The sequence below is a fragment of the Schistocerca piceifrons genome, chromosome 11 (genome assembly GCF_021461385.2).
Source record: "Schistocerca piceifrons isolate TAMUIC-IGC-003096 chromosome 11, iqSchPice1.1, whole genome shotgun sequence".
Taxonomy (NCBI): Eukaryota; Metazoa; Arthropoda; class Insecta; order Orthoptera; family Acrididae; genus Schistocerca; species Schistocerca piceifrons.
Window position 1 is genome coordinate 37580891 of NC_060148.1, and position 13677 is coordinate 37594567.

The 13677-nt window shown below is 36.6% G+C and overlaps 1 protein-coding gene across 2 annotated transcripts; it reads right to left on the bottom strand.

The window, feature by feature from the left end:
• Positions 1–2511: 2511 nt before the first annotated feature.
• LOC124720117 lies at positions 2512–9259 on the bottom strand. 2 transcript variants are annotated; one of them, XM_047245416.1, is made up of 6 exons: positions 8334–9259; positions 7840–7938; positions 7627–7725; positions 7415–7513; positions 7203–7302; positions 2512–2832 (listed from the first exon to the last, which is right to left on the bottom strand). In XM_047245416.1, the coding sequence occupies exons 1-5, from the start codon at positions 9205–9207 to the stop codon at positions 7274–7276; spliced, it is 1200 nt and encodes a 399-aa protein (XP_047101372.1). In that variant the 5' UTR covers positions 9208–9259; the 3' UTR covers positions 2512–2832; positions 7203–7273. The 2 variants fall into 2 exon arrangements, with proteins under 2 accessions (XP_047101372.1, XP_047101373.1); XM_047245417.1 differs by lacking the exons at positions 7203–7302; positions 7415–7513.
• Between the last annotated feature and the right edge of the window lie 4418 nt (positions 9260–13677).

Here is a 13677-nt window from a genome sequence, read left to right on the forward strand (position 1 = left end):
CATCAATGATTACTTGGTGATGTGACAGTTTGAATGTTTGTCAGGAAAGCTGATTTTTCATCCCATCAAGCCTGTTGAGACAAGTGATAAAGTGTGTGTAACAGGTACAACATACACCCTGCAGATCCCTGCCCATCTGCATTAGCTTCCCTGCATGTTTGACTTTGACCGACCATTCTGTAGCACACTTACCAATGTATACTTTCTCAAACATCAATCTCTGGCATAATTTTAGGTGCTTCAGCTGACACTTTTGTTTTCAGGGATTGTAACACATTAATTTTAGATTTCATTCCTTTTCTGGATAATTTTTGTCCTTGTTGTTTTTCAGTTTCACTTAGTTGCTTCTTTTGTCATCTATGTACAAGCAACTTGGATTACACATAGACAGAATTAAACTTTTGTTGATTTTAAAATTGTCAACACTGTGCAAGCATTATGAGCAAGAATACTTTTCACTCTAACTCTCAACAATACACTCAGAAACTTCCTGACAGATTAAAACTGTGTGCCAGACCAAGACTCGAACTCGGGCAAGTGCTCTCTTATCTGAACTACCCGTGTACAACTCAAACCCCAACCTCATTTCTGCCAGTACATCACTGCCTACTCAAGTTTGAGTCTAGCTCTGGCACACATTCTCAATCTGACAGGAAGTTTCATATCAGCGCACATGCTGCTACAGAGTGAGCATCAATTCTGGAAATATATTCAGTTTATTGAAAAACCTCTTTCTACAACAGCATTTCCAGGCAAAAGTACTGACATTTTAAGAAATTCTACAAAATTACAACATTCTTTTGTGGCAATGTAATGAGGTTCATCCAACCAAGTTTCACTTATTTTGAAAAATGCCAATTTTTTTTCTTTTTGAATATGAGCATCATCACAAATATTGACAAATTGTTGTTTGACACAAACACAAATTTTCACCAGAAAGAGAATTTAAAGTCATAATGTCAATCTTTATACGGCTGTTTCTTGATTTAACGCTGCTGATAGGTCCAAACATGAAATTGCATGAGTAGGTTTATATTTCAGTGGTTCGCCTTCAAGTAGCTTTTGTATTATACCAATAATACAGGAATACATTTCTTCTTTTAGCCTCAAGATGTCAGTCAGTCAAGTCCTTAACTTTCTTTTGGTACCTTTGCAGTGAAATCCAAAATATACGAAGCATTGTGCAGTGATCAGATTCTTAACATTCTTCATGTCAGCCTACACGAGGGATTTTCCGATTATGCAAAATGTCTGAACTGAAACTTGCTGCATTGATCAGGTGGTACAAGTGAACAACTCATTACACAAAAAATAAGCCATAGGTACATCAGTTAGAAAATCACATAAATTTTTTTGAAAGGATGTGCTGTCAGTGAAAAAAAAGCCAATTTTTGACCTAAGAATTTGTCTCCAACTGTTAAGATAGAGTTTTCAAACACTCTGAATCAGGTAAGAGTTTAATTCTAAGCCAATTGAGAAATATAAGTTCTTAGATGTGGGAGAATTTAAAAGCTAGTTGGGCCACATTTACAATCCATTTTGTGCCACAGAATTGCAAAGGAAAACCTGAAGACACTATATATTCTGTATATTGACACCTTCGCGTAGGCAAATCGTGAAACACACAATACAAGGCTCTGAAAATAGTGGTCTTTCCTAATTTGTTTGTGACACTCCAGTTTTAAAAGTGCAATGAACTATATGCAGGTTACAACCACCTAACTGCAAGAGTTTCATGTTACCAGAAATTTATTTTGCTTCATTATTCAAAAACTTCCAAGCTGGAAAATTTTAGAAATATTCTGCAAATTAAAAGGTCCTTTCAAAGCATAGGCTCTTTGGCATTGAATAAAGACAGAATCAAAGTATCAGGTCGAGATCAACTTATTTCAAATCCCAAAAACTAACATGGATGTCCATTCGTTTGTTGTTTTATTTTTGTATGACGTCGGTGCTGTATACAGTCTGACATAAGTAATGTGCGGCTGTTGGCCACAATTTTATGAAGCTGCTCACATTTGTTGAGTGAAACTACTCAAAATAAAGAAAAATTATATGTAACTTGTGGCTGGTCTACAATTTCAATATCCAACAGTCGCTGGTTCCCTGCAGATGATGCTTGCTTTTGCTAACATGAAATTGCGTTCACAGCTTACACTGCCAATGCAGTCACTCACACTAATTGTGTCTCATTATTACCTGTTACTTGGCACACTTAAACATTGCAACACGTAAGATACACCAGGGTCATCAGGACACATTTACATTTTGAGTATGTTATGGGAAAAAATTAAACAGTTGATTGGAATTTAAATATTAAATTTTTAATTGTGATTTATTAATACAATTTTAAGACTACATTCATAATTTGTCATCATATCTTATAGACTTTATGAAGTAATACAGTGATGTACAAAACATACAGAACGTGAAAAAAAAGTTTTCAAATATTCTACACATCAGCTACAAATATTAAGATACACAATTGAAACTTCATATATACACAGAAAATAGATTTTAAATCAAAATTATAAACCAAAAGAAAAGATTAAATTCAGTACAAAAGTTTCTGCAGGCATAACTTACAAGAAAATTTTACTGTAACTTTTAGCTGAATGTACAGCAATTATAAAAATATTTCACAGTATCATGAATTGCAATAAAATCTTAGTTTTTGAAAATTAAGTTTCTTTCCAGTCAGTTTCAGAAACTTGATTCATCCAAACTTCCAAAACTGTTCGCACACAGAACAATGGAACTTCCAAACACAATGGTGCTCGACATCTGGCACATGATTTAGTTTATCTGTGAGTTTCCTGGCATCACAGGTTGCTGAAACATCAAATCGAGGGCAAAATAATAGACATTTCAAGGGTATAGTTGCTCCAAAATTCAGTCTCCCAGTGCCGTTTATAGCATACAACCAATCCAGTTCTTCACACACTTATCTAAAAGCCCCCCAAAAATAACAAAAACCAACAATTATCTTGATTTACGTATTGTCAGTTACTTTTGAGACAGAATTTTGCTTTACTTATCTGGCAATGATGTAGTCTTTTTTCAATGGTTCCGAGTACTATCTCTGAAATAATTTCATTGTTGAAAAGCAGTTCCCAAAATGAAAGTGTCCTTTTGTTTAGCTGTATGCAATGTCAAAAGGCTACATAGTAGGCAACATAGTGTTAAGTACTTGAACAAGGTGAAACAGATCAATATAGAGAATCTGCCCTCTTAGCATATTGTAGTACAAAAATAGTATCTAGAAATAACGGTGCGCAAATATTTTATCTGTTGCTAATTTGACATGTCCTGACCTCTTCTATAAAGCTTTTAAGTATACCAACATTTCCATTCAGACAATGGATCCAAATCACACCATATCTCTTGTGCCAGGTATTATTTCCAATCCACAGCATCACAAAGAGGTAAAATAAAGATTAGCATAGTGTAGAATACAGTGTTTGTGTAGTTATATTTCTTTCTCAGTGAAAACAAACAAATTGTGCTTAATTTTGAATGATACATCCTTAAATAATATGCTTGAACATGTTGCTGAATATAACTGATTTATTTAGTATGTGCTTAAACATTACTACTATTAACTATTTACTTCTATGGGACACAGCAGGTGACAATTTTTGTAAAGTCATACAATGTAGACTTTCATGGCCAACATTTTCTTGAGTCAAAATTTCCAGGTTAAAAGGCCATGGTTGATGTATAAAATTACTTCTTCCTGACGTTTCATCTCTAACTGCGGGAGACATCTTCCGAGGTAGAATGGAAGCTACAATTGTACCTCTGAAGATGTCTCCCACACTTGGAGTAGTAGTTTTATACACTGACCACAGCCTTTCAACCCATCAACTATACCTCAAGAATTCTTGTAAGGTTAGTATTATCTGATGGAAACTATAAATGTTACCATGAACAGTGCAGTGAGCTTATTCAGTTTCAAAAGTTACCTGTCTAAGAGAAATCAGCATAAGACATAAGACTCATTGCACCTCAAATGTAGAGAAAACCATAATTTAAATACTGATCATCCTGATCTGGAAATGTAATACTGTCAAGTATAACCTTTGGATGTTTGTTAACTTTGCAGGTGAGACTAACACAGGGGATGGGATGATGGTTTACACTATATGTTGCGAAGGAAAAAAAAGACACCATTTTATCCAACTGTCAACATCCCACAGCAATCAGTCGAGCAATGGAAGTTTGTCAGTTCCAGATGGGTTAATCTCAGTTTTTACTTTGGTGATTTATTTGTTTTTAAAGATCACATTTATTGACATATTTTTGGCAGTAAATAAAATACTTAAAAGTCACTGCCCAGTTTGGTGCTCTCCTGACATGCACTGGGCACAGACACACAAAGGTAGCTCTAGTACCTTATGTGTATTGAAAGTGTAATCAAGTATATTTCACAAGCCAGTGGTGAAAACTGCAAACAGTTTGGAACTAGTAAGGAATGTTGGGCTAAGACTTTATTAATTTTAGACACAATTAACGATTAGTAAAGATTATTGTGGCACAATGTGTAACGTCACATGACATTTACAAGCCAAATGTAACTAATCCTATTACAAAACAGTAGTTATGCTTCAATATGGAACAGTAAGTGGGCAGTGGATAATATGTGTTCAAAACAATGAACAATTTGTGAGTTCCTTCTCAAGTACTGGAAATACCATAAGAAATTGTGTGAAAAGATAATCTTAGACTACAGGATTCAAGAGCAACCACATTAATGGACCTTTGGATTAGAAATTTAGGTAATACAGTTGCTCTGAAAATCACAGTAGAGATGAGATGCACAGAAGCCTCAACGTAACCAATACTAAGAACAAAAAGTTAGGCCCAAATACAATCAAGTGTGCACACTATCAAATAATTTTTTGTAGGACATACTGAGAATCTGTCAACTTGACACACTCATCTTCACGAATACTACAGTGTCTATTGGTGGCCACTATCGAACCAGGAAGCTTGGTGTAATCTTATGGCACTTTAATTCTCCGACTCGTCACAGGACAAGTAACTTATTAACTTATTGCTGCGCATTAGCTGGTGCACTCATGCTCCTTGTGGCATGACAATGAGGAAACAAGAAGTTATCACATTTATATGGGTTAAACTTTACTTACGGCTTAGGCGCCCTCGTGCGGTGATGTTGGCAACGACCGTGCAGTGCTGGAAATTATTCTCTAATATTTCATTTCCTGTAAGCACTTTTTCTAAATGTTCGCTTTACTAAGATAATTAATTTACTGAGCAGACGCGGGTACATGCAAGAACACGTCAACCATAGAGTAGGAACAGGATTAATTATTTATTTCATGGTTGGTCGCTGTTGACATCAGCACAGCACGCCACCTGAACCGCAAGTAAAATTTTACCATTATATGTAACTGAAAGGGTGAAACGGCTAACAACGAAACAGGCATCCAAAGTTAGGAGGAAAAATCCCTAAATTCTCAAAAGAAGCATTCTGGCTATTAGTCTGGAGGGAGTTTCAAAAATAGTGAAAAAATGAACCTGTGTTGTTAGATTAGGAATTGACTGTCACACCAACGAATGGAAGTCTAGTATGTTAAGAACTGCACATCCACACTCTCATTGGAAAACTTTTAGTCTCATCACATACAGTACGAGCCTGTTACACTCCTGAACACAGAACAAAGAGATAATCAATGCATAAAGCAACTACCATATCCCCCAACAATCAATCCTCATGTAAGGTCTACTAATAGCATTTAAAGAGTTCACTGCATACCTTTGCAGCTAGCAGAACTAAACTTTGATTATTTTGGCTAAAAATATCTTGGCTAACTGTGTTGAAATAATTTTTTTTAAAACCTTTCCAAGCAGCAAAAATGTTGCGAGCACATATCAGGTGCTGAAAAGTGGTGTGAAGGGGAAAAAAATTTCAAAAACTAATGTTTATAATTTGTGAGGGCAGTAGGAAGCCATTAAACTAGCATGATGTCATTTAGCTACTCACAAGTTTCAAATATTAGCAATTAACACATTCGCTGTTGGCTTATGCATGTGCTATTAACTTGCAATAAGTGTCAATTGCAGAATATGTTAAGCATTGAATCAAGAGTAAACAGAATATTGTGTTGCTGGTCACTGCTTCAACTTACAGAGACAGTCTTCACAAAGAGTACATTTTTAGACATCTGAGCGGCATGGGAGAGAATTATGGAGAAAAACACTCATACAAAGTGAGTTCACAATCTTGCCTATATACCGTATGGCACATTCCATCTATCACATCCATGCTGTCTCACAACCAACCTGTGTTTTAAAAATCTATTTATAGTGAGTCATAACTTGAATGAAAATTATAAAAATGTTGGGTATTTTCTATGTTGACAACTTCATTTACTTCAAGCTAAAAAGATTGTTCAACTAATCAAACTTTTGAAATTATGCTCTAAAGGCTGAAATGTCAATATCTAGTGGTGGTTATATCATACTGAGTGCTGACTACCACACTGCATTGTCTTATTTAGCCTTTTCATTTGGTGTTCACTGCATCTGACACTTTCTCCTCAGTGAGCAAGGTAAGATTCTCTGAATTCAAGTTTAGTGAGGAGTAAAATAAAGTGTGTATGATATTATTATAAGGAAGACTATGGAGTGAAATTTAGCCTCATTTAAAAACTATTGCTAAACATAATTCTTGGTGTAACTTGCATGTAATGTCCATTAAGGATGTAAACTGTAGTGTTTCTTACGGATTAAGGTGAAAGAGTTTACGTCCTATCTGCAGTGATTCAAAAGTTACAGCATTTTTTAATTTTCCTAGTGAAGTGTACTTCATGTGCGAGGTGTACTGGGACACGTGAACAAATCGCCAGTGCAGACAACATGATTCACAACAAGGATGTATGTGATCCTGATACAGTTTAATTCGTAACCAAGACAATTGCCTATGCCTGTAATGTGAAATATTGGCCATAACATCATCAATACAGAAAGAATGTATCACACTATTATATAGCTATATTTGTACTAATATATTTTGTGAAGAAAAACCAGTCTGACAAGTGGTAAAAAAATTTCAATTAAACAAAAGGACACTTGTCTTTGGTATAAATCAGAAATGAAATGTCATAAGGAAGGTTGTAGTTGACAAGCAAAATTTCAGATCAGAAAGGATCCACAAATACTGCCTGAATTTATAATACCATTCCATAGCCGTGTTGCAGAACATGCGCTGTAGTAAGGGAAGGCACTGATACCATCTTATCCTGCCCTGTCACTGGTTTAAATGTGGGAGAACAGCACCTGCAATCAGCATTTAAAATTGCTATAAATAACTTACAAGGGACTAGCATAAAGCTGGAATAACATTTTATAATAAAGAGATGCACTAATGCCTGAATTCATAGAAAATCACCATTTGTTGAGCTGTGTAGCAACACACGCACTGTACCGATGGATGGATGTGGTACCACCACAGCCTGTTTTGGTATTGGTTGAATTGTGGAAGTTGAGCCCGCAGGCAGAAATGCAAACTAAGTTACAGTAAGTAATTTATAAGGAGCTGTGACAAAAATAAACAATGGCATAACACAGAGGTGCACTAATATCTTGATTCATAGTACTCACTATTCCTCGGGCTGTGTTTCAGCACATACGATGTAGCGAGAGACGGACTAGATACCACCTCAGCCTGTTTTGCTATTGGCTGAATCATGGGAGTTGAGCCTGCAAGCAGAATTGCAAACCGGATTGCTGTAACTTACAAGGAACTATGGCATAAAACTAGAATGATATTTTATAACAAAAAGGTACATTAATACCTGGATTTATAATACTCACGATTCGTCGGGCTGTGCTGTAGGGCACATGCTGTAATGGGGAATGGACCTGCTACACCCTCTGTATTTTTTATTGTTGGTTGCTTTTGAACAGCTGAACCTGCAAACAGTATATTATATTAGACTGGTGACATTAACAGATAATAGAGCACTGGTTAAGTTTTACTTATAGCTCAGGCGGCGTGGTGCTGTGATACTGGCAATGACCGTTTATTTATTCTGTATATTTTGTTTCTTGTAAATACTTGTTCTAAATGTTTGCTTTACAAGGATAATTAAATTACTGAGCAAACAAGGGTACATACGAGAACCTGACAACTAGAGAACAGGAACAGCATTAATTATTTACTTCATAATTGATCATTGCCATCAGCAGCACACTATGCCACTTGAGTCATACGTAGAATTTTACCAGACTGCTTCATTACAAGCATTTTTTGCTGCAGGGATGTACGTTGTTGGGAGGGGAAGGGGGCGGGGGCACTAGTAACATACCTTTTTCCACAAGTGCATCTTCTTTGTCTGCCAGTAGAGATAATTTGATCAAACTGGATTCTTCTGAATTTGGTAGCACCAGGGATGCATTATTACTCCTTTTGTTTTTCTTTGTAGAGTACAGTCTACGTTGAGGTAAAATCTTTTGTGATTGTTTCCTTTCTATCTGCAGCGGTGCCTGTTTTTGCTGCAACATTCCGACAGCTACAGTTGCCTTTAGTGATGATAACATTTTTTTAGCAGTTTCTAAGTCATTTGAGGTCAGCTCAGATACAATACCAGAAAACTCTGCGATAAGTTCCCTTCTTTGGACTGACAAAGGTACAGAATCATTAACACTTTTTTTCGTTACCTCCGCTAGTATTTCTGTTTTCTCGTCTACAACAGAAATATCTTCACTCTCAGTAAGTGTAACTTCACTATTTCTTAGGTGTTCAGAAGGTTGCTGCTTTAACTGAATCTGGCAAACACTATGTATGTGCTTGCACATATTCCATTTGATGGTATAGTCAATACATGTACAAGAATACCTATGAATGCAAGCCCTGCATTTAATGCACATCAATCTGCAGTTGCACTGAAAGTCATTATCATATACAAAATAATCTGTTGACCTTCTTGAAGAAGAACGCACTTTCCAACCAGAAAACTCCATAGTAATGAAGTCCTCCTTAATATTATTCCCTGATTTATGCCGAAGCCGAATGTCCTTAAGTTTACTCGTCAGTTTACCTTTATTTAGCACAATAAGCCTGTCAAACAGCTTGTACTTCACAAATGACATCAATGCAAAAATAGCTTTGTCTAAACGCTTGACACATTTACTACCTAGATATATATATTTAATAGTGCGATGCATTCTTTCTATATGCATGTTGGTATTGATTCCAGCATTCAATCTATGGCAATATGCCCAACAATTTGCATTCCCAACACAGTTGTCTCTGAAGTATGTGGCAAATTGAACTGTATCAGGATCACATTCCAATCTCTCTAGCACAATATTTAACATCTCATCAAATGAATCTACATCCTGCTCATGCATCAAAGTTTTGATTTGCTTGTATACTTCACCTTGTTTTTCTACACCTTGAATCTTACATTTGATATTCTTCCTCCAACATCTATCAACATGCCATGTACAATAAAGTCGCATAGATGGAGCTGCCATGACATCATTCCATGCAATAAAGAAAGACTCGGCCAAATCCGACATAAAAACATTTGGCGAAATTGATCCAACCTGCCTCTTTATGTGCTGGAAAAATATGGACAGCATCTGGGAGTCATTCCTGTTAGATATTAGAAACGCGCATGGAAACCCTTGTCTTAGATCGTCTAGCACTAGTAGAGTTATAAGTTCAAAATTATATCCATTAAGACCATGTGTCCCATCAACACAAACGCAGTCGTTCCCATATTTCTTTAATATCTCGCCTTGAGCATTGTTCATAATTATCAATGCAAAATCAAAGCGCTTTAATTGTGGGTACGAATCAAGGACTACATCCTGTGGTTTATAGAAAAGCACACAAGGACTGTCTCCACCATTTACTTCATTTACCCATGCTTCTACACTTATTGCATCATTATGGTGTCTTATTGACTTGAAGGACAAATTATAAGACTGATCTATATTATGTAGATCCTGTCTCGTAATCAAATGTATCCTTTCCAAGTTCGAATCTACAACTGTATCTCGAATTTTGTCTAATATGACAGAATGGTATGCCACTTGCTATATCTGCAGCAATACTTTCCCTTTCTCTTTTTGTTAGTTGCAGATGGCATAACTCGGATTTGTGGCCAACATGGGTTGAAACATATTTCACATAGCAGGTTCCATTCTTTTTCATATCTACTCTCATCTTAGCAGGGCACAATGCATCAATCTTACTACTACCTTGCAATTTAAGACATCGCACGTTTTTTCCTCGAGACACAAACTTACCAGACCGTTGACAAATATAAGAAACAACTTCTGAATCAACCTTATCACGGGAACCACGACGTTTGACGAACTTTGAGAGCGTTGTCTGCTCAGTTTCCTCCTTCCACTTCTGAAATTCATCAGCGGTGCTAAAATGTAATATTTCACATTTCACATCTACCTCATGTGCCGCCCGTAAATGTTCAAACAGGCACTTTTCAGAAGTACTTCTTTCATTACACAGGGCGCACACAAACAATTTTTTCTGCTCTATTTGCAGTCCATGAACCTCTAACAGGTGTCTATTCAAATTTCCTTTTTTAGGATAGACTTTATCGCACACATGACACTGAAAAATCATGTTGGACACAAAAATTTCACTGCTTACACGGACAACTCCACAGCACAAAGTAAAAGGGCAAAATACACTTATTCCATACGTATCTGCTGACAAAACCGCACGTGTGTGTAACTTTCGAATGAGAAAAATGTCTGCGCCACGGCTCTTTCGAAACGAGCAATGCTATTGGTTATTTTCGTTTCGAGCCGAGCTCTCCCTAAAGGTTTCTGCAGGGTATACAACCCGTCGGCTTTGAACAATGACGTCACAAGTCGCCAGAGAGCATGTATTACAGAGATGAAAGAGCTGAGGAGAATGTTGAGAAACAAAGGAATGCGAGAGAGATAAACATTGATCTTGTCAAAAGCATAAGTGTTTTTTGACTTTTAAAAAAAAAAATCTCACGAGATAGAATAAACTGATCCTACTTTATTAAGCAATATCTTGTCAAAAGCCGAGAAGCGATTGTTCTTAATGTTCTAGCTCCCTTCAGTACGTAATAAGTGTTTTTTGACTTAAAAAAAAAAATCTCACGAGATAGAATCAACTGATACTACTTTATTAAGCAGCTCCCTTCAGTACCTAATAAGTGTTTTTTGGCTTTTTAAAAAAAAATCTCACGAGAAAAAATAAACTGATCCTACTTTATTAAGCAATATCTTGTCAAAAGCCGGGAAGCGATTCTTCTTAGTGTTCTAGCTCCCTTCAGTACGTAATAAGAGTTTTTTGGCTTTTTTAAAAAAAAATCTCACAAGATAGAATAAACTGATCCTACTTTATTAAGCAATATCTTGTCAAAAGCTGAGACGCGGATCTTCTTAGTGTTCTAGCTCCCTTCAGTACGTAATAAGTGTTTTTTGGCTTTTTTTAAAAAAAATCTCACGAGATAGAATAAACTGATCCTACTTTATTAAGCAATATCTTGTCAAAAGCCGAGAAGCGATTCTTCTTAGTGTTCTAGCTCCCTTCAGTACGTAATAAGAGTTTTTTGGCTTTTTTAAAAAAAAAATCTCACGAGATAGAATAAACTGATCCTACTTCATTAAGCAATCAGTAAAGAAACGAAACTGAAACATAACAGCACGTTTGTTTTTTGGCTTTTTTAAAAAAAAATCTCACGAGATAGAATAAACTGATCCTACTTCATTAAGCAATCAGTAAAGAAACGAAACTGAAACATAACAGCACGTTTAATGATGCACCCAATATCAAGCGATCGCTTTTAGATTTACATTCAATTATTTTAATGATAGTGCTTATTAGAACACAGAACTGCTTTATTATCTATGCCTCGAAGTGAAGACATTACGATCTATGACTAAGGAATGACGTCATTGTTCAAAGCCGACGGGTTGTATCCCCTGCTGCACTAGACCCCATATTCGTCTTAAATTCTCGTCAGATGGAAAATAAAATACACTGACTTTAGGTCCATTATCGTAATTGCCCCTGCAATTCGGCATACAACACCTTCCGGGCATCGTAACTGAGTATAGATCAAATAACCACTCACGAACAGCACAAAGTACAATATGGAAACGCTACGAATCACGTAGGATGTAGAGGCCTATCTCACTAGGGGTAAGATAGATACCGCCTACAGGAAAATTAGAGAGACCTTTGGAGATAAGAGAACGACTTGTATGAATATCAAGAGCTCAGATGGAAACCCAGTTCTAAGCAAAGAAGGGAAAGCAGAAAGGTGGAAGGAGTATATAGAGGGTCTATACAAGGGTGATGTACATGAGGACGATATTATGGAAATGGAAGAGGATGTAGATGAAGATGAAATGGGAGATACGATACTGCGTGAAGAGTTTGACGGAGCACTCAAAGATCTGAGTCGAAACAAGGCCCCCGGAGTAGACAATATTCCATTGGAACTACTGACGGCCGTGGGAGAGCCAGTCCTGACAAAACTCTACCATCTGGTGAGCAAGATGTATGAAACAGGCGAAATACCCTCAGACTTCAAGAAGAATATAATAATTCCAATCCCAAAGAAAGCAGGTGTTGATAGATGTGAAAATTACCGAACTATCAGCTTAATAAGTCACAGCTGCAAAATACTAACACGAATTCTTTACAGACAAATGGAAAAACTAGTAGAAGCCAACCTCGGAGAAGATCAGTTTGGATTCCGTAGAAACACTGGAACACGTGAGGCAATACTGACCTTACGACTTATCTTAGAAGAAAGATTAAGGAAAGGCAAACCTACGTTTCTAGCATTTGTAGACTTAGAGAAAGCTTTTGACAATGTTGACTGGAATACTCTCTTTCAAATTCTAAAGGTGGCAGGGGTAAAATACAGGGAGCGAAAGGCTATTTACAATTTGTACAGAAACCAGATGGCAGTTATAAGAGTCGAGGGACATGAAAGGGAAGCAGTGGTTGGGAAGGGAGTAAGACAGGGTTGTAGCCTCTCCCCAATGTTGTTCAATCTGTATATTGAGCAAGCAGTAAAGGAAACAAAAGAAAAATTCGGAGTAGGTATTAAAATTCATGGAGAAGAAATAAAAACTTTGAGGTTCGCCGATGACATTGTAATTCTGTCAGAGACAGCAAAGGACTTGGAAGAGCAGTTGAATGGAATGGATAGTGTCTTGAAAGGAGGATATAAGATGAACATCAACAAAAGCAAAACAAGGATAATGGAATGTAGTCTAATTAAGTCGGGTGATGCTGAGGGAATTAGATTAGGAAATAAGGCACTTAAAGTAGTAAAGGAGTTTTGCTATTTGGGGAGCAAAATAACTGATGATGGTCGAAGTAGAGAGGATATAAAATGTAGGCTGGCAATGGCAAGGAAAGCGTTTCTGAAGAAGAGAAATTTGTTAACATCCAGTATTGATTTAAGTGTCAGGAAGTCATTTCTGAAAGTATTCGTATGGAGTGTAGCCATGTATAGAAGTGAAACATGGACGATAAATAGTTTGGACAAGAAGAGAATAGAAGCTTTCGAAATGTGGTGCTACAGAAGAATGCTGAAGATGATATGGGTAGATCACGTAACTAATGAGGAAGTATTGAATAGAACTGGGGAAAAGAGAAGTTTGTGGCACAACTTGACC

Bases quoted from the DNA above. Each gene is read 5' to 3' on its own strand.
- LOC124720117 (XM_047245416.1), bottom strand. From the start codon at position 9,207: ATGCATATAGAAAGAATGCATCGCACTATTAAATATATATATCTAGGT. The intron at 7,726-7,839 runs GTGAGTATTATA...TTCTGCTTGCAG, and splicing joins ACAGCACAGCCCGACGAATC to GCTCAACTCCCATGATTCAG. The intron at 7,303-7,414 runs GTGATTTTCTAT...TGCTGATTGCAG, and splicing joins GCTACACAGCTCAACAAATG to GTGCTGTTCTCCCACATTTA.